Here is a 21,503-nt window from a genome sequence, read left to right as displayed (position 1 = left end):
TAAAAGCTCAGTTTTGGTTATCAGCGCCATAAGGCACTGATAATAGAGTTATGGTGCCATAAAATACTTAAGAGAGACGCCATTAACCGAAACTTGGCGGCATAAGCACCATAAATCACTGAGTTTCGGTTAATGGCGGATTTTGCTTATCAGTCCCCTGCCAATAACTGAGGACTGCCTGTATATATAGTACATAATATATATATATATATATATATATATCTATATATATATTATATATATATATATATATATATACTAAATATATATATGTGTGTGTGTGTGTGTGTGTGTGTATGTGTGTGTGTGTGTGTGTTGTATGTATGTATGTATGTATGTATATATATATATATATATATATATATATATATATATATATATATATATATATATATATATATATATATATATATGTATAACTGAATCACAAAAGTTTGGAACATGATAAATGCATAAATAAGGTATAAGCCACAAATGAAAGTGAAACACTGTACCAGCTGCAAGATCTTTCGACTCAACATCCTTTACTTAGCAGACTGACTGACATACATGAGAAACTGAGAGGACAAGGAAGAGTCATATGAGTGACAGCTACGGATTATAAGGAGATTAGTACCTAGAACACAACACACCTGGGGAATTAGTAACCTTTCCAAACAAACATAAACATGGGTACAATTTAAGAGGTTTACAAAAAGATTAAGTCCAACTCTCAGACACAGGGACAAGAAAATTAAAGGATAATACAGGGTGGCAACTGACCACATTCAAACCTTTGGTAAACAAAAACTTATTCACAAAACATTAAACATACCTATACAAAGATAATATCTATGAGGCAACTAATTTGTATTTATGTCTGTGATTGTATCTTTGAGTTCATTCAACATGTTACAAATACAAGGGTCTAAATGAAACAGCCCATGACTAATATTAAAATTACAATAGGAAGTAAGTTGTATAATGGCAATTCTAAAAGATTTTGTGATAAGACATCTTTTGATCTTGCAATTACTGAACTACCAATCCAATTTATCCAGTGGTTGTTTTCACATAAATGAATGAATATTGCATTAGATGTTTGCCCAGTTTTGACAGAATATTTATGCTGTTTGATTCGTACTTCTAAGCCCTTGCTAGATTGCCCAAAATAAAAGGAGGGGAAGTCCATACATGGAATTTTATATATTATGTTGTTGCTTTCCCTGGGGCCATTTTTTATTAACATTCCTTTTAGTGTGTTATTATAGGAAAAAAGGGGTTGACCCTAAAGATTTTAACAATCATTTTATGGTTTCAAAACCATTAAAATAAGGCAAGCTCAGAAAGTTCTTAGAAGTTTCTTTCTCCATGTTACTTACACTAAAAACTTTTTGTGGGCTTTATTATAGCAAATATCTAATATATGTGAAGAATAACATAAATTTTTCCCCCATTTTTCTTATGTATTCAATTTCTCGGTTCAAATATTGGGGACAATATTTGGATCAAGCAATTATCCCTGTATTAACTTCTCATTTATTTCATCTACATGTTTATGTTTTTTATATGATTTCCACATGCCATGCTTATTAAAATTGATTATGTAAAATGCTTTTATTAATTGTTTTTCGGGACCTCGAATCTTTTTCTTATTAATTCTTATGGGAAAATGTTTTTGTGTTTATGGACAGATCAGTTAAATAATAGACTTTGGAACAGATTAAGGCCATTAATTGATAATCCACTTTACTACAATGAGGAATTCACCCATCCTTTGTATTAACAAAATTAAAAACTTCATCCATTTTCCTGATTACAAATTCAAACACTCTCTTTTAATGAAAAACTCTCAACATAATTTATGTAACTTAGTCTTGTATGCCATAGCTCTTGATACAAAACATTTTAGCACAGTATCTACTGTATAGAGGTAACCCTAAAGAAGTCTGAGATAACCATAAACCTTCTCAACAAGGAAAAATTATAAAAATACATTGAAAATTAAAAAAGTCAAGTAAGAAACACCAGCAACTTACCATAAAACATATCAAGACAAAGGATGCTACAACTGCATCATCTTCCGTGCCATGATATTTATGATATATTACAGTAACATCATATATAAAGAGTCCAAGGAAGACAAGAAATCCTGCGATATGGGACCAAATATTAAGTGTTTCATTGGTCCACCATAAGACACTGAAAGAAAAATGTTACTTTTACTGAAGAGAAGCTGTTATTATCAAAACACAATACTACTATATACTACTTAAGTTTGTAAAACCACTTTGCAAGCTAAAAAGTTTAGTGAAATTCTTTACCTTTTATCTTAAAGTAATTTCAATTAAAAATTAAAATATGTTATTTTTATGATAAAATGATATTGTTATGATACAATAAAGTTTTATACATACTTACCTGGCAGATATATACTTAGCTAAGACTCCGTCGTCCCCGACAGAAATTCAAATTTCGCGCCACTCGCTACAGGTAGGTCAGGTGATCTACCAGCCTGCCCTGGGTGGCAGGACTAGGAACCATTCCCGTTTTCTATCATATTTTCTCTCTTCCACCTGTCTCCTGCGGGGAGGCTGGGTGGGCCATTAATCGTATATATCTGCCAGGTAAGTATGTATGAAACTTTATTGTATCATAACAATATCATTTTCATACAATCAACTTACCTGTCAGATATATACTTAGCTGATTGGCACCCTTTGGTGGAGGGTCAGAGACAGCTAATATGGAATAGACAGGTAAACAACATATGTTGTAGGTATAAAAGAAAAACCTTGGTTCCTACCTGATAGGTGGTAGACTTCGTGGCTGTTGCCCGGTAGTCTGCATCACCTCAAGAAACTTTAGCGAGATATGTGATCTATGGCCAAGAGTTCTTGTGGGTCTGCCGATGGGGTATGATCCGCTTACTCGGCAGAGCCTGAAAGGACTTTGTCAATGGGTACTGGACCACTTCTATGACAATACACCTTATGAAGGAGCACACAACCAATCCCGACCACCTGATCCTAACCACCATGTTAGTAGAAAAGATTGTTCTGAGTTATCCCCAAACTCATTACAACAACCATAACTCGAAAACACAATACGCATACATATATAAAATTACCAAAAAAAAAAATTTTTTTCCATACTCCTCCAAAAAGATATCACAAGAGTTCCTTACTGAAAAACAGTGACTGGCCGCCTGTGCAGCATCGAGCCCTCTTTGTCAGCAGAAAATCTAGAACATATCTAGTAGAAGGTATGTACAAAGTTAAGGATTGGTGTTGGCTCCCGTACCCAGTATCGTATCCACAGATACGAATGGACCCAGAGAAAAACATTTCTCGTAGGTCACGCGAACGTCTTTCAGATAGTGAGATGCAAATACCGAGTTGCACCTCCAATATGTCGTATCAAGGATTTTCTTCAGCGACATATTCTTCTGAAAAGCGAGAGACGTCGCCACTGCTCTTACCTCATGAGCTTTCACTCTTAAGAGTCGAAAAGAGTCGTCAGGACAGAACTTGTGAGCATCTGTAATGACGCTTCTTACAAAGAAAGCTAGTGCATTCTTTGACATGGTTCTTGTGGGGTCTTTAATCGAGCACCAAAGACCTTGTCTAGAGCCTCCCATTTGTTTCTTCCTGTGTAAGTAGAATTTTAGCACTCTTACAGGGCAAAGAGACCTTTCTGCTTCTCTACCAACGAGACTCGATAAGCCTTTAACCTCGAATCTCTTGGGCCAGGGATTCGAGGGGTTTTGTTTTTGGCTAGAAATAGTGTTCTAAACGAGCAGAAGGCCGAGTCTCTGTTGAATCCGACTTCATCTTCTAGGGCATGAAGCTCAGAAATTCTTTTGGCTGTAGCCAGTGATAAGAAAAACAAGCATTTCCTTGTTAAATCCCTAAACGAAGCTAAATGAGGAAGCTCGAATCTCTCAGACAAAAGGAACTTAAGAACCACATCAAGGTTCCAGCTAGGAGGAGCTGGTTCTCTAGACTTTGTAGTCTCAAACGATCTTATAAGATCATGTAGATCTTTTTTATCAGCAAGCTCTAGGCCTCTATTTCTGAAGACTGCCGACAACATGCTTCTGTATCCTTTTATAGTAGATACAGACAAGTGAGAGTCCTCTCTCAGGAACAAAAGGAAATCAGCGATTTCGGTTACAGAGGTGCTGGAGGAGGACAACTTCTTCGACTTACACCACCTTCTAAAAACCTCCCACTTAGACTGATAGACTCGTCTAGTGGAAGCTCTGCGGGCTCTAGCGATAGCGCTTGCAGCCTTGCGAGAAAACCCTCTCGCTCTGACAAGTCTTTCGATAGTCGAAAGGCAGTCAGAGCGAGAGCGAGGAGGTTTTGATGATACCTCTCGAAGTGTGGCTGTCTGAGAGAAGATCCATCCTTCTTGGAAGGGATCTGGGGAAGTCTACTGTCCACTCCACCACCTCTGTGAACCAATCCTGTGCTGGCCAAAAGGGGGCTATCAGGGTCATTCTTGTTCCGTTGGACGCTACGAACTTTTTCAATACTTGTCCCAGAATCTTGAAAGGGGGAAAAGCGTACACGTCTACATGAGACCAATCTAGCAGGAAGGCGTCGACAACGAGAGCTCTTGGGTCTTCCACCACTGAGCAAAAGACTTCCAGTCTTTTGGATAGGAATGTGGCGAACAGGTCCACATGAGGAGTGCCCCAGAGAGACCAAAGACTCTGACACACTTCTAAGTGAAGGGTCCACTCCGTGTGAAGGACCTGGCTTCTCCTGCTCAGCCTGTCTGCCCTGACGTTCCTTGTTCCCTGAACAAATCTTGTTGGGAGGGAGATGTTCCTCTGGGAGGTCCAAAGTAGCAGATCTCTTGCTATTTCGTAAAGGAAAAAGGAGTGTGTCCCTCCTTGTTTCCGAATGTAGGAAAGAGCGGTAGTGTTGTCTACGTTCACTTGGACTACACTGTTCGTCACAAACGGTTCGAAGAACTTTAGAGCCAAGTGTACTGCTAAAAGTTCTTTGCAATTTATGTGCCAGGACACCTGCGCTGCCTTCCAGGTGCCTGACACTTCTCTCGCTCCTAGCGTTGCTCCCCAACCCTTCTCCGATGCGTCGGAATACAACACTCGGCTTGGGTTCGGAACCTCCAGAGAGATTCCCTTGTTCTCTTTCAGAGGGGACAACCACCATTCCAGGTGTGGTTTCATTTCCATTGGAAGGAGAAAACTGTCGGAGAGAAGTCCCGTCTTCCAATTCCATGATCTCCTTAGGAAGAACTGAAGAGGACGAAGATGAAGTCTTCCTAGAGGAAAGAACTGTTCGAGCGAGGAAAGGGTCCCTAGAAGGCTTAACCATTCCCTCGCCGAAGTACGGTTCTTTCCCTAAGAAGAAAGAGAGACTTCTCCAAGCCTCTCACGAGTCTCTCTTGCGAAGGAAATACTCGAAAACCCCGAGAATCCATCTGAATCCCCAGATAGACTAAGTTCTGTCCCCCTTGGGGATCAGCCTTTGTGACTTCTCGAGGTTCACGGTAGTAGTTCCAACGACTTTATCAGGTTTAGGGTCAAAGTAAGGTCCTCCAAACACTGTCTCTCTGATCTGGCCCTGATGAGCCAGTCGTCCAGATACAGAGAGATATTTACGCCTTTGAGGTGAAGAAACCTCGCCACATTCTTCATCAGGCTTGTGAAGACCTGAGGAGCTGTGGACAGGCCGAAACACAAGGCCCTGAACTGAAAGATCCTTCCCCCCGTCATGAAACGGAGGTACTTCTTCGAAGAAGGGTGAATCGGGACGTGAAAATAAGCGTCCTGGAGATCCAGAGACACCATCCAATCTCCTTGTCGCAAAGCCGCAAGGACTGAGGCCGAAGTCTCCATAGAGAACTTCTCCTTCTGAACAAACTTGTTTAGAGCGCTGACGTCTAGTACTGGTCTCCAGCCCCCCGAGGCTTTTGTAACCAGAAAAAGACGATTGTAAAACCCCGGAGAGTTTTGATCCAGTACTAATTCTATCGCTCTTTTGTCCCACATTTAATCCACCATCAGACGAAGAGTATCCCTCAGTACAGGGTCCCTGTATCTGGCTGACAGTTCCCGCGGAATAGTCGTTAGGGGAGGACTGTCCTGGAAGGGGATAAGATATCCCTTCCTGGTTATCGACATCGAAGAGGCGTCCGAGTTTATGAGTGTCCAGACCTTTGCAAATCCGAGTAGCCTGGTACCTACTGGTGTTTGGAGGCTCGCTGTCTCATTTCCTTTTCTTAAAGGGACGGAAAGCAGGTCTACCTCTCCTCTCAGGGCCTCTCCTTTTTGAGGGAGCTCTGGAGGGAGGGCCTCCTCGAAAGGGCTGAATCGAAGTACTAGGTCCTTTCTTCTCAACCACAACTGGCGGTCTCTTCTTCCTTGAAGACTGAAGGAGAAGATCTTGTGTCGCCCTCTCAGTTAGTGAGCGAGAAATGTCCTTCACTAACTGGGAAGGAAACAAAAAGTCCGACATGGGAGCGAAAACCAGGGCTGCTCTCTGTGAGTGGGAAACAGCCTTGGTTAGGAAGGCACTAAAAATAATCCTCTTCTTAAGGAGTCCCGCTCCAAAGAGGGAGGAGACTTCTCCCGAGCCGTCTTGCACTGCCTTGTCAATGCATGACAAGATACAAAGCATGACTTCGGGGTCTAGACCTTCCGAGTCATGGGCTTTCTTGGACATCACCCCAAGGGACCAGTCCAGGAAATTAAAGACTTCTAAAATATGGAAGAGTCCCTTGAGGAGATGATCTATCTCAGAAATAGTCCAAGTCACAAGAGCTGCGTTCAATGCGTGTCTACGAGAGGCATCAACTAAGGTTGAAAAATCAGCTTCAGCCGAGGCTGGTAGAGAAAGGCCCATGTTCTCCCCAGTTCGGTACCATCTACCTCTTTTGCCAGAAAGTCTCGCCGGGGGCATACAAAAGGTAGTTCTGACAAGTTCCTTCTTCGTCAACATCCAGTTGTTAAGAGACTGGAGAGCCCTCTTCATCGAGATGGTAGGTCTCATCTTCAGAACCGACGAAGACTTTGGCACAATTGAACTCGAAAATAGTGATCGAGGAGGAGGAGGAGCAGCAGGAGTCAATGAATCCCCATACTCTTGCAAAAGAAGGGCTGTCAGAACCTTATAGTTCGAGAAACCCTCTCTACCACGAGCCTCGTCTTCCGAATCTTTGTCCATACCGGGAGGAGAATCCGCCTTAAATTCGGGAGGATCTTCACAAACCTCTCTCTCTGTGGGAGACAAACTCCTACTAGGAGAAGGACTAAGCGAGTGAACAGTCTCTCTCTTAAGTCTAGTTGGCGCCTCGCGCCTGTTTGACGTCTCGCGTCTGGCTAGCTCCTCGCGCTTGGCTGGCGCCTCGCACATGGCTGGCGCCTCACGCCTGGTTGGCGCCTCGCGCCTGGCTGGCGCCTCGTGCCTGGCTGGAGCCTCGCACTTGGCTGGCGCCTCGCGCCTGGCTGACTCTTCACACCTGGCTGGCGTCTCGCGCCTGGCTGGATCCTTGTCTGGCGTATCTCGCTTGGCTGGCGCCTCACGCCTGTTAGGCTCTTCGCGCCTGGAAGACGTCTCGCGCCTGGAAGACGTCTCGCGCCTGGAAGGCTCTTCATGCCTAGTTAGTTTCTCACGCCTGGCTGGTTCCTCAAGCCTGGTAGGCTGTTCGTGCCTAGAAGGTTGTTCGCACCTGTAAGACTTTTCTAGTCTGTCTGGTGCCTCGCGCCTGGAAGAGGCCTCACTTCTGGCTGGAGTCTCGCGCCTGGCAGGAGAAAGGAGACGAGACTTCTTAATAGGAAGCCTAGTGTCCTTTCTGCAAGGAGGATCTCTAGAAAGAACTCCAACTAAAGAGGCTAACTGTTCTTGTACAGCTAACAGGATCCTCTTCGAAGCTACTCCAGCGTCCTCTTCAATGGGAGAATCAGGAGACCTCGAAGGTGTACGATCCTCAAAATCAGATTGTGGAGACGTCGAGACCATCTTTGCCTTCTTGATAATTGAGGGGGCTTCCTCCGAGAAGCGTTCCGGGCTCGAGTCAAAAGTGGGTTCTTTCCAATCCCTTTTCAGTGGCCTAGACATGTCCGAGTCCTTCCAACCTCGTTTAGGTGAAGGAGAACCGGACGAAGAGAAACACTCTCGCAGGATGCTCCTCTTGAAGCGGTCCTGAGCAGTCTGTTGCGAAACAGAGCCTGCTGAAGGGACGCCTGACCGGTGGGGATTCTCCACGACCTCCGTAAGGCTTTCGACTTTCCTTCTCCTCTGGGTATGTGAGCTTGGAAGAGGTCTAGGCCTGGGAGCATCGCAGAGACGGTCAGACGCCCCCTCCACAACACTGGGAACACTCACTTCACTTTGCATGTCACTATCACTTCCCTTACCTTGCATGGCCGCCATTTTGGTCCTCATCTATGAAGAGTAGCCTTCAGATCTTCGATTTCAGAAGCCGAATCTGAATGCAAAGCCTGTGAGAGTTCAGATACAGAGGGAGAATCAAATTCATTATTTAAAGGAGAGTTAGACTCAGAAAAAGGCTCAATAGGCCTTGTACTTACACCCTTTTGTGCAGCCCGTCTAAATCTATCCCTCTCTAACTTCTTCAAGTAAGAAGTTAGAGTCTTCCATTCATTAGCATTCAACCTTTCACACTCATGACAGGTGTTAGCTAAAGAACATTCAAACCCTCTACACTTACGACATACAGTGTGAGGATCAACCGAAGCCTTCGGTATCCTCACCTTGCAGCCCACATTCACACACACTCTCACACTAACACTTGAATCAGACATTCTAGTAGAAAAATCAAAAGCAAGTCCAAATCCAGTCCACGGTAGCGAATGCCAAAACAACGATCCAGGTACGTCACCAAAAAGTCCAATAAAGTTGATCAATTGCTTTGAAAAGCGAATTCCAGTCAGGGAGTAGTAACAACAATGTTGATACCACCGGCGACAGAGAAAATATGATAGAAAACGGGAATGGTTCCTAGTCCTGCCACCCAGGGCAGGCCGGTAGATCACCTGACCTACCTGTAGCGAGTGGCGCGAAATTTGAATTTCTGTCGGGGACGACGGAGTCTTAGCTAAGTATATATCTGACAGGTAAGTTGATTGTATGAAAACACAATTGTTAGCTAAAACTCTTATATTCTAGTAATATTCAATCATTTACCTTCATTTTGCAACAAATTGGAAGTCTCTAGTACAATATTTCGATTTATGGTGAATTTATAAAAAAAAAAAAAAAAATTTCCTTATGTCCGCGAGGTAACTCTTCCGAAAAAATCATACAAGCGATTGTCGTAATGTTTGCACCATTTTTAAATTAGCCGTTACATAAAGTTTTATATATGAAAGTGTGCGCAATTTAATTTAGAATACAACAATAAATAATTGAATGTTGTAGCTTTTCTCATTTTCGAAATATTTGGATATAAATCACGATAAATAGAAAAAAAACCACGTTCGGTCAACTTGGAGTCTACCGAAATGGTAGAAAAATGCAATTGTAAGCTAAAACTCTTACAGTCTAGTAATATTCAGTCATTTATCTTCATTTTGAAACAAATTCAAAATCTTTAGCACAATATTTAGATTTATGGTGAATTTTACAAAAAACTTTCCTTCCCTCGGCGTGCGGATTCTCCGCCGCAAATCTCCGAAATGCGTACGTCGCATTCTTGTAATATTTGCTCTGTTTCATATTAGGCGTTTCATAGAGTTTTATATATGAAAATGTGCGCAATTTCATTTAGAATACAACAAAAATTAATTCTCGTCCAAAATGGTCGAAAACTGCAATTGTAAGTTAAAACTCTTACAGTATAGTAATAGTATTCAATCATTTATCTTCATTTTGAAACAAATTGGAAGTCTCTCCAACAATATTTAGATTTATGGTGAATTTAAAAAAAAAAAAAAATTTCCGTTCGTGTGTTACGAATTCATGCATCATTTTATGATAATATTTTCTCTGTGTTGCTTTGATCGTTTTACAATGTGTTATATACAAAAATGATCGCAATTTAGTGTACAATACAACAACAAAAAATTAACTCGTTACCTTTAACCGTTTTGCTCACAGCACGATTTGAATAAAATTATATATGAAATTTTGTTTTCGCGCTTTCATATATCGCATTATTTATATATGATAATGATATTTTTTTTCATTTCTGATGGTTGCATACTAAACTTCAGGCAATGACACAAAAAGGAGCCAATAATGAACTCTTAAATCTTGAAAAATGAAATTGTTAAGATACAATAAAGTTTTACACATACTTACCTGGCAGATATATACTTAGCTTATGTCTCCGACGTCCGACAGAATTCAAAACTCGCGGCACACGCTACAGGTAGGTCAGGTGATCACCCCCTACCGCCGCTGGGTGGCGGTAATAGGAATCATTCCCGTTTTCTGACAGAATTTTTCTTCCCCCTATCTCCTGAGGGGAGGATGGGTGGGCCATTAACGTATATATCTGCCAGGTAAGTATGTGTAAAACTTTATTGTATCTTAACAATTTCATTTTTACACATGCAACTTACCTGGCAGATATATACTTAGCTGATTGGCACCCTTGGAGGAGGGTAAGAGATAGTTACTCAATATGAATAGCAATTCAAAAAACAGGGAAAATGTTATTTTCATGATAAAATAAATTTTTGAACATACTCACCTGGTAGTTATATATGTAGCTTACGTCCCTGACGTCACGGCAGAATTTCAAAACTCGCGGCAATCGCCGATTGGGTAGTCACCATACCAACTATTCCTCAGATCTTCCATGCCCATAGTTTCTAGAGGGGAGGAGGTGGTGGAATTTAATTTATATATAACTACCAGGTGAGTATGTTCAAAAAAAAGGGATTTTGACGTAAGGAAAATCTATTCTGGGCGATTGGCTCGTGTCGCCAGCGAAATATCCTTTTTTAAATCTATTATTTCTAGGGTAAATGTACTAACACATACCAGAGAATAAATAAATAAAGAAAAAGGTCAGTACAACTGACTCGCTCACCCTCCAAGAGGGTGTCGGTATGAACACTATGGCGAGTGAGACCACTACCACGAGCCGAATGCCAATAGAAATCTCCCACTACAAAATCCCCACAAGAGGAGAGCCGACCCACAGAGTGGGCAGCAACTACTACTACTCCATCCCATGCTGCCGACTGCTGCGCCTCTGGTGGCCATCCTGAAGTTAGCAGACAATCTTGGGCGATGGGATGGGTAGGGCGGGATTTCGCTGGCGACACGAGCCAATCGCCCAGAAATAGATTTTTCCTTACGTCAAAATCCCTTTCTGGGCTCAGCTCGTGTCGCTGCGCGAAAATCGTACCAGAGAAATAGCACAAGATTGTAAACAAAATAAAAAGAGGTCTCAAATAAAAGGTAAAATAAAATAAGAATATAATTGCTAATAAGGATACATATACACAATGATACAAAATAGAAATATGCTTAAATTAAACTTAATTCTAATAATATTTCTTAACTTAAGGTAATTTACATATATACAGGGGTAATATGGCATATATGTACCAAAATAGTATCTGTGTAAAGATATGTATCAGAAATCCAGAGCATTAACATAATAAGTTGAACAAAACAAACTCAACAATAATAACATATAAATGTATATAACTTAATATACAAAAACCCGTAACCATTACAAATAAGATGTATCCCCTAGCATAAAAATAAGGGGATGACATCCAAGAGATCAATATCCACAATCAATTGTGAGTGCCCCTAGCAAAAAAATAAGGGACACCCACCACATCATCATAAAGCAGCTAAGACACAAGGTAACCGTAGATGAACAAGGCAGGAAATAGACGAACTGTTGGGTGAGGCAGGTAGAAAGGAGGACTGGATCTCTACTAAAGATTAGGTAGAGTCGGGGAAACTATGTTACCCGCTGCTACTGCTAGAAATTTCAGAGCTTCAAGGACTTGAAGTAATGACGTTTGAACCACTGTCGGCGATTTCCATCCAGTATACTTTTTCAAACTCATCGAAGTTCATATGTTGGAAATAGTTAATTGAGGTGGCTACTGCCCTGACATCATGTGCTTTTGGAAAAGAGTCAGGATTGGCTTGTTTAATGAAGTACAGGATTTGTTGCCTGATGCCTTTAATAGATAAAGTACCACCTTTTTTCTCTCTTAAAGAGAGGACCGATGAGGATGGAGGAAGGTCCTAGACAGAAAGGCTCGTAAGGTTTGAAACTGGGCAAAGAGATACATCTTGTGGAAGGGGTAGTACCTTCCATGGTCCCATCTCATCAAAGGATCTTCATTCTTAGCTATAAAACTCCGTTCCGGGAGAAAGTAGCACTTCCCCTGTGGAAAAGGAACCTGAATGTGATCCGGATCTCTGGATCAAGCCGACAGTTCTGAAATTCTAGCTCCTGAGGCCAAGCTTAATAAAAATAGAGTTTTTCTTAAGAGCATTATAACGAGCATGTGTCATTATCAGTTTCTGAAGCCCAGCTTTAGAACATCGTTTAAGAACCATGATACTGACGTAGGCCTTACAGAAGGTCTAAGTCTAGCACACGCCTTGGGAATAGACGAGAAGTAGGAATCTGTCAAGTCTATGTGAAACCCAATTGAAAAATCTTTTTCAAAGCTGACTTGTTTGTCGTAATCGTGCTAGCTGCTAAGCCTTTTTCAAATAAGGATCTGAAAAAGGATATAGCTGAACTTGATTGTCATGATCCTAATGTCTGATTCTCTCAGGAAGGTTGCTAACTTTTTGACAGCAGCATCATACTGTCTCAAAGTTGAATCTCTTTTATCGGATTCCAAGAAGAGAATATTTTGAGGTCAAATATTCGCATCCCTTTTCGCTGCAAACTTCATGAAATCCATAAAGTTAGGGTTTTGAGAATCCCTGAGGAAGCGAACAGAGTCTTCGTTTGTACTGACTGGGAGAGCCTGGGACTGGGAATCCGAAGAGGGCGAAGACCCAGTTCCAGAATTAGAGTACCAATTGCTCTTCGGCCAGTCTGGGGCTACTAGAGCCACTTGACCCTTGAATGACCTGAGTTTGTTCAACACCTTCATGAGAAGATTCACTGGAGGAAAGACATAAATCTTCTCCCAGTTGTTCCAGTCTAGAGCCAGGGCGTCCGTGGCATAGGCCAGAGGGTCCAGGTTGGGGGCCACATAACATGGGAGTTTGTGGTTCGCTTGAGATGCGAAGAGATCCACTTGTAGGCCTGGAACTCTCTGAAGAATCCATTGGAACGAACTGTTGTCCAGTGACCATTCCGACTCTAGAGGTACTGATCGGGATAGAGCATCTGCTATGACGTTTCTCACTCCAGCTATGTGGGTAGGAGAGATGCCAACTGAACTTGTCCGCCAGGGAGAAGATGGCTACCATGAAACATGATTTAGATGACGTGATTTGGAGCTCCTCTGTTTATACAATGTACTACCACTGCGCTGTCCAAGACTAGCTTTATATGGGAGTACTTTGGCGGATGTAACCTTTTCAGAGTCAAGAACACTGCCATTGCTTCCAGTACGTTTATATGGAACTGACGGAACTGAGGTGACCAGGTTCCTTGAACTTTCTTGAACTGGGAATATCCTCCCCAACCGCTTAATGAAGCGTCTGTGTGGATGGTAATTCCTGGTGAGGAAACTGAAGGGCACTGATACCGATAAGTTCTTGACTTTCGCCCACGGCCGGACGTCGAGTCCGATTCCGTAGAATCAGAGGGACTGAGGATAATTTGTCCCTGGACCTGACATTTGCTCGTGAGCGCCAGATTCTGGTTAGGTCTTTCAGTTTGGCTTTCATCAGGATGTTTGTCACTGATGCAAACTGGAGTGAACCCAGGATCCTTTCCTGAGTTCTTCTTGACGCCAGTGACTCAGAAATTGCTTGACTGACTTCGCTATTTCTTTCCTCTTGGTTGATGGAATCGACAGAGTATGGGAGGATAGATTCCATTGAATGCCTAGCCCACTGAAAGTTTGACTCTGGAGTGAGTCTTGACTTGGTCCTGTTTATCTTGAAGCCTAGATATTCCAGAACTGAATCACTTTCAGTGTTGCTCTGTTGCATTCCTCGACTGTTGAAGCCCCGATCAACCAATCGTCGAGATACGCTACTACCATAACCCCTTGCGATCTTAGTTGTTGAACTACTACTTCCGCCAGCTTCGTGAACACCCTGGGGTGCTACGTTGAGCCGAAAGGAACTACCTTGAAGGAGAATGTCTGGTCTCCTATCTTGAAGCCCAGATATGGACGGAAGTGTCTTGCAATAGGGATATGATAGTAAGCGTCTGTAAGATCGATAGAGGTGGTGACGGCCCCACGGGGAAGTAAGGTCCGCACCTGCGAGATCGTGAGCATCTTGAACTTGTCGCGCGAATGGCTAAGTTTAAGCGGGACAAGTCTAAGATTACCCTTCTTTTTTTGTGAGCCTTTCTTGGCACGCTGAACAAGCGACCTTGAAATTTTAACCTGTTGACTCTCGCTATAGCTCCTTTCTGAAGGAGATCCTCCGCATACTCCGTCAATTCCTTGGAAGGAAGTTTGGCGGAAAGGTCTGGATGGGGGTGGGCTCGCTAACCAGCTCCAACCCAGGCCTTTTGACACAATGCTCTGAGCCCACTTGCTGAAGTTCCACCGGTGCGAAAGTGAAACAGCCTCCCTCCTACCTGAAAATCCTCATTGGTTTTGGTAGCCTCCTCGGCCTCCCCTGAAATGCTTGCCTCTATTAAAGGGACCTCCCGATCCTCTCCACGAAGGATCGCTTACCTCTGCCTCCCTTACCCGAGCGGTCATACTTCTGGGAAGCTTGACCCTCGAAGACCTGATTGTAGGCTGAGAGAGAGTAAGAGGTGGAGGGTTGAGGCTGAGGGGAGATAACGTAAATCGGCTGTGATTGAGCCTTTGAGGTAGAGGGTTGGGCTGTTTGCACCAAGGGAACAGCCGGAACCTGCTGAGAAAAGCGTGGCTGTTTCTTCTGGTAGGGCTGGAAACGTCTGGGTTTCCTTTGAGCCTTACCCTTACCGGCTTGATCCTGTCGTCTCTTGGCCAGTAAGACCCCAACGGTCTTTAAGCTTTGGTTCAATCTCGTAGCCTCTGCCTGAACCTCCTTCACCATCGCTTCTGGGAAGAGGTCTGCTCCCAAGATTGCTTGACGTAAGCAACTTATTATTCGGCTCGTGCCGAATTGTTGCTTCTTGTAGGACATGCTTCCTACAATTCGTCCTAGCAGTGGCGAACTCAAACATATCCGACTGCACCGTTTGAGTCAAAGATTTGGTAAGAAGCTTAAAGAGTGGCTCTGATCCATAGGCAATGGTAGCCACCTCGGTCATAGCCATGGAATTAATAGACCTGGCTAACCGCGATTTGGAATCGAATTCCGCCTGAATAAGGCTATCTGGAAGCCTAGGTAGCTTCTCACCAAACTGCTCCATAGCACAGTCTGGTTTTGAGTTTGCCAGCTGAGAAGGTGTTGGGCAAATCTTCCCATAATTCACCGGCTGAAGGAAGTAAAGGAGACGTAGGATCTGCTTCCTTCAGTTGAGGCATGGAATCCCCCTTCTTCTGGGCTGCTGGAATGGTGGTTGTCGCGATCTTTGTCAAGAAAGGGAGCGGGGGTACTCTCTTCCATCGTAAAGATCGTAAACGACTCTTAAAATTGGTTGATTTTCGTGTTGGAACAAATCCATGTCCTCTAGACACCTGAGCCATTCTCTCTGAGCCTGGTCTCGTGAATAGAGGACTGTCTCTTTTGGTACCTTATCGTCCCGAGTCATGGCTGAGGCGGTGAGTCCTGGCGTAGCCGATGAACGGAGGCTGAAGGTCTTCCGGGTAGAACTCGAAGTCTTCAATCCTCCGAGTTCCACATTCCGGGATAGAGATAGCCCGTCTTGGAAGGGGGCGGCGTATGACGCTACTCTCCAAGGGTTGTTCTTGAGAAACGGAGGTGGTAGAGAGTCATACGGGGTAATTGGGCTCCCCCCTGTGCTGAAAGGTGGAGAGAGAGGCTAGTGGAGCTTGGCCTCAGTCCGGCTATAATGTTGTCCGGAGAGGTGATCCTATCAGACAAACCGGGAGATCATTTGTTCCATGCTGTTTTTCAGAGAACCAACCAGATCGCCCACTTGTTGTAACAGACCGGCGTTGGAGTCCAAAGCCGGAGCTGCTGCGGAGGTGGAAGGGTGGCTCTGAACCGGAACCAAGGGAAGCGGAACTGACGAACTCCGCTGGAGTATGAAGATCTCTCCCTCGGGGGAGGATTTACTCCTAGAGGACTTAGAGCCTGGACCCAGAAGCTTTAGATCTCTCTGCTCCGGGATTCCTAGCCGGAGACTTACGAGAAGAAGATGACGACCGACGCCGACTTTTTAGACGACGACGACGTCTTCGTCAAGGTTTTCACTGCTTGACCTTTGACCTTGGGTCTAACGGAAGCGTCAGGAGAAGTATATAGTTCATTACCCGGTAAAGCCTTGGAAGGAATGGAGAGGTTGCAGGGGTAGAAGATCCAGTAGCACCCAAGGGCATCCCTTGGTGTCCAACGTTACCTACCTCGACCAACAGGTCGTCTACACCTACCATAGGTTCAACATTAATATCAAGTGTCGCGACTTCCGAGGAGATGTCCTGGCCTTGGTCCGTCAACGAGGCAGCCAGCTGTTGCTGGATGAAAGCGATAGTCGGGGCCGCCTCTGCTTGGGTCGACGTAGCCTGTAGCCTTGCCTCCGGGGAAGATTAGTACCGCCAACTTCTTCTCAAGAATGTGGGGCATACCCTTGGCGGCGTTCTTCCCAAAACCGCCGACCCAGGACCCGCAGGGTTGCCAGTGCGGTATCCCTCACAGCCGGAGCCTGGAAGAGAGAGGGTATTGATTAGATTTTAAGATTAAACTTAAAACTAAAATCAATTTAAAAGCTTAACTTAAAATTATAGGGGCTACAAAACCCCATGAATTTTATCTTAAGTTAGGGATTAATGTAAAAACTTAAGCACTATAACAAATGAAGACCAGTTAACGGAGTTGGAATACTTACCCCGTCTAAGAGCTGGCTCACCAGATCATAACAAATGGTACACTCTCGTGTACCAGACCTGGATGTCCCCGTGCGGAGTCGCGCATGGAGCATGGGACCCGGCAAACTTCATGTCCACATGGGTCTTGAAGTGTGGCGGCGCATCCCGGATGCTCAGTTGGTGGTCTGTAAGTGAAAAGACACATGAGTATTCTTAAAGACTATCACTTACAGGCTAAAGGACAGAAGAACTCCGTTGCATGCCGGAGCTCGGAAAAAATTTGGGCATAACCCCTCCCTTATCGCCTGAATAGGCTATAACCCCGGAGAGATCCGGTGAAACAGGTAAGGGAGGGGGGATGTTTTGAAGGTAGCTTAAGATAAACTTACTAGTTTTAACATAATAGATCTTAAACCTATAAACTCGAACGTACGGACTAAGTCCAGTGCGTGGCGGAGTGTCGTAACTCAGCGAGACGGAGTGGTTAGAAGGGACCAACTGTCTGCCCCGGTCCACCTGCTGGGTGGACTAGCCCCTTTCCGCTGGACGCCAGGTCTCGGTAGTAAAGGAGCCCTAGTAAGGTGGGAAAGAGCGAGAGGACATACAGACTCGGGCTAGCAACGGAGCGACGGAGTAGCAACGGAGGGGGAAAGGCCAGTCCCCCCCCACCTACCATCCGGCCGGACGAGAAAGACCGGAGAGGTCGAGTCCAGTCTGGATCTGTCCCGTCCCCCTACTCCCTCCGCCTGGGGGGAGAGAGGGAGGCGGGCTCGGTATGCGGAGCGAGCGGGAGCAGACCGACCCACCCCCCCCGACTCTATGGAAGAGCGGGAGGGGGGGAAGGTGACTGGACAGGCGTCTGGCCTGCCCCGCCCCGGTGATCACGTAGTGACCATGGGGCGGTAAGTACAAAACAATGGACAACATAGCCTAGAAACATAACCAGCTGATCAGAGAGATGCTATCGGGAAGCAACCGAACTGAAGAGCGGTAGCATATAGGCCCTATGGCCACCAACCTAGGCTAAGCAAAGCCAGACGCCTAGACGCCTAACCCCTAACTAAACAAATATCATATAAATAATTCAAATGAATAATATGAAAGAAAGAAAACAAAATAGTAGGAGAAAAAATCCAGGAGTGTACGACTAACCCGAAGGAAAGTCTACCACTCAAAGCTAGCCGAGGCCGATACTAAGAGCCGTGGCTAGGGTCTGGATGGAAGGAGCCTACATAAGGTAAAAGACATGCATGCATGACAAAACCGTGTAGACCGTACCCTAAACAAAGCGGATGATTAAAATAGAGCGTACTTAAGTAAGGGGATGTTCTGGGTATGGGCGACCAAGAACGAACCCACCACGAGGCACGCAACATGCTGCCTGCTTCCGACCTAGAGTTCGTATTTATACCTAAAAAACGGCAAATACGGCTCAGGGCCGGAAAAAAAACCAAATAGCAATAAACACTGAGTACTTAACTTAGCTGCTGCGATGGCTGCACGCTCCATGATAAAGAAATCCAAAGAAAAGGGCACAAAAAACACAGAGTAAAAAAGGGCACGTGTGTATCGTGTGCGCTAACTGAAAAGGATGACCACCAGAGGCGCAGCAGTCGGCAGCATGGGATGGAGTAGTAGTAGTTGCTGCCCACTCTGTGGGTCGGCTCTCCTCTTGTGGGGATTTTGTAGTGGGAGATTTCTATTGGCATTCGGCTCGTGGTAGTGGTCTCACTCGCCATAGTGTTCATACCGACACCCTCTTGGAGGGTGAGCGAGTCAGTTGTACTGACCTTTTTCTTTATTTATTTATTCTCTGGTATGTGTTAGTACATTTACCCTAGAAATAATAGATTAAAGGATATTTCGCGCAGCGACACGAGCTGAGCCCAGAAATTTATTTTATCATGAAAATAACATTTTCAAACATCTAACTCACCTGGTAGTTATATATATAGCTGATTAACACCTTTGGTGGAGGGTCAGAAAACAGCTATCATCGTTGGAATTGACATAAGTGTTAATAAAAACAAAACTTACGGGTTTTCGTACCTGTTAAGGAAGCTGACTTTAATGATATCCTGTCTCATTGTGTCTGCTTTCCTTATGAGGTCCAGCGATCCACCCAGGGGGCTGAAGACCTCTTGGAGACTGTCAACCGGTCAAACCTCTATGTGACTAGACTCCCTACAATACTCTTGTTCCGGGCACTACTAAGGAACAAGTTGATCACCTGACTAAAGATCAATGATTGTGGAAGACTGCATCCAGTCTCCACAAACAACCATAACTTTTCAATAGTTCCAAGAGAAGAAAAAGAGTATTGGATTATGGGTTTTAAGGGGTAGACCCTTTTCCCACTACTGAAAGAGCTGCTACAAACGGACCCAGTGTGTAGCAGTCTTCATACAAAGTTTGCACTTGCGTAAGATAGTGACGCGCAAAAACTGACTTGCTCCTCCAGAATGTTGCGTCCAGGATATTCTGAAGAGATCTATTTTGTTTAAATGCTACCGAGGTTGCTACAGCTCTAACCTCGTGAGTCTTAAACTTTAAGTAGCTTCATATCTGCTTCAGTACATGCTGAATGCGCTTCCCTAATTAATTGCCTTATAAAAAAGGATAGCGCATTCTTCGACATTTGCAGAGAGGGTTTCTTGACCGAACACCAAAGCCCTTCTGAAGTGCCACGTAATTGTCTCGTTCTCTCCAAGTAATGCCTCAGAGACCTTACCGGACAAAGAACTCTCTCTACTTCCTCACCCGTGAGATCCGAGAGGTTCGGAATTTCGAATGACTTGGGCCAGGGTTGAGAGGGGCTGTTCGTGTTTTTGGCTAGGAATCCCAACTGGAGCAGACGGCTTTGCCCTGTCTGAAACCTACAGTTTTGCTGAAGGCATGGATTTCGCTGACCCTCTTTGCTGTTGCTAGGCTAATCAGGAAGAGAGTTTTCATGGTGAGGTCCTTAAGGGATGTTTCCTGTAAGGGTTCGAACCTGTCACTCATGAGAAATTTGAGGTACTACATCCAAATTCCAAGATGTTGAGGATTGTATTCTTTCCTTAGTTGTCTCGAAGGATCTAAGAAGATCTTGTAGATCCTTATTATCAGATAGATTAAGGTTTCTATGCCTGAAGACAGCTGCTAGCATGCTCCTATAACCCTTGATAGTAGAAGCAGAAAAGTTACGTCTCTTCTTGAGGTATAGTAGAAAATCTGCTATCTGAGTCACAGAGGTACTGGAAGAGGAAATAGAGTTGTCCTGCACCATCCTCTAAAAGTCTCCCACTTCGATTGGTATACCTTAATGGTTGAAGACCTCCTTGCTCTTGCAATTGCACTCGCTGCCTCCCTCGAAAATCCTCTTAGCTCTTGTGAGTTTTTCGATAGTCTGAAGGCAGTTAGCTGAAGAGCTTGGAGGTTTTGGTGATACCTTTCCAAGTGGGGCTGTTTGAGTAGATCTACTCTTAACGGAAGGCTTCTTGGGGTGTCCACCATCCATTCCAGTACCTCTGTGAACCATTCTCTTGTCGGCCAGAAGGGTGCCACTAGAGTCATCCTGGTTCCTTCGTGAGCCACAAACTTTTGTAAACACTCTGTGTACCACTTTGAATGGGGGAAAGGCGTACACGTCTAGATGTGTCCAATTCAGAAAGGAACGCATCTATGTGGATTGCTTCGGGTCTGGGACTGGAGAACAGTAAGTCTCCATCCGTCTTGTCTGCGCTGTTGCAAAGAGATCTATGCAAGGGCACCCCCAGATTCGCCATAGACTCTTGCAAACTTCCTGATGGAGAGTCCATTCTGTTGTCAAGACTTGATGTTTTCTGCTCAGGATGTCTGCTCTCACATTCTTTTTCTCCCTGAATGAAGCGTGTTACCAGAATCACGTTTTTTCCTTTTGTCCAGAGGAGCAGTTCTCTTGCTGCTCTGTACAGAGAGACTGAGTGAGTCCCGCCTTGTTTGCTGATGTAGGCCTCCAACGCCGTTGTGTTGTCGGTAGTTGACCTGTACCACTTTGTTCCGGACTACGCTCTCTAATTCCTTGAGAGCTAGGAAAACTGCAGTCAATTCTTTCAGATTGATGTGGAACTTTACTTGCTCCTTGTTCCAGAAGCCCGAGACTTCTAACTAACTTCCCCAGTGTTGCTCCCCAGCCCGAGTCCGAGGCGTCGGAAAACAACACTAGGTCTGGGTTCTTCTTGCTCTAGGGAGAGGCCTTCCTGGAGCTTGACGGGATCGTTCCACCACTGTAGATAGTGTTTCATGTCGTTCAAAACGGGAATACACATTGACTCTAGTGTCTCTTCTTGTCCCAATGCTGATTTAGATGAAACTGCAGAGGGCGTAGGTTTCAGTCTTCCCAAGGAGACAAACTGTTCTAGCGAGGAAAAGGTCCCCAGCAGACTCATCCATTCCCTCGCAGAGCACTTCTGTTTCTTTAGGGAAGTTTCTTATTTTTCTCTAAAGCTTGTTC

At 44.4% G+C, this 21,503-nt stretch overlaps 1 protein-coding gene across 8 annotated transcripts in view; it reads right to left on the bottom strand.

Annotated features, from left to right (window-relative positions):
* Nucleotides 1–21,503, bottom strand: part of LOC135206265 (progestin and adipoQ receptor family member 3-like) — a 169,239-nt gene that overhangs the window by 121,775 nt on the left and 25,961 nt on the right. For all 8 annotated transcript variants that reach the window (XR_010312715.1, XR_010312714.1, XR_010312716.1 and 5 more), the window contains exon 3: nt 2,019–2,181. Coding sequence is in view for 5 of the 8 variants with exons in the window: in XM_064237681.1 (XP_064093751.1) it covers nt 2,019–2,181 (163 nt within the window). In the remaining 3 variants the exon portion in view is untranslated. The remainder of the gene's footprint in view (nt 1–2,018; nt 2,182–21,503) is intronic.

The sequence above is a fragment of the Macrobrachium nipponense genome, chromosome 29 (genome assembly GCF_015104395.2).
Source record: "Macrobrachium nipponense isolate FS-2020 chromosome 29, ASM1510439v2, whole genome shotgun sequence".
NCBI classification, from domain to species: domain Eukaryota; kingdom Metazoa; phylum Arthropoda; class Malacostraca; order Decapoda; family Palaemonidae; genus Macrobrachium; species Macrobrachium nipponense.
The sequence above is the reverse complement of the archived record's forward strand: the minus strand, read 5'-3'. Positions and strand labels throughout refer to the sequence as shown.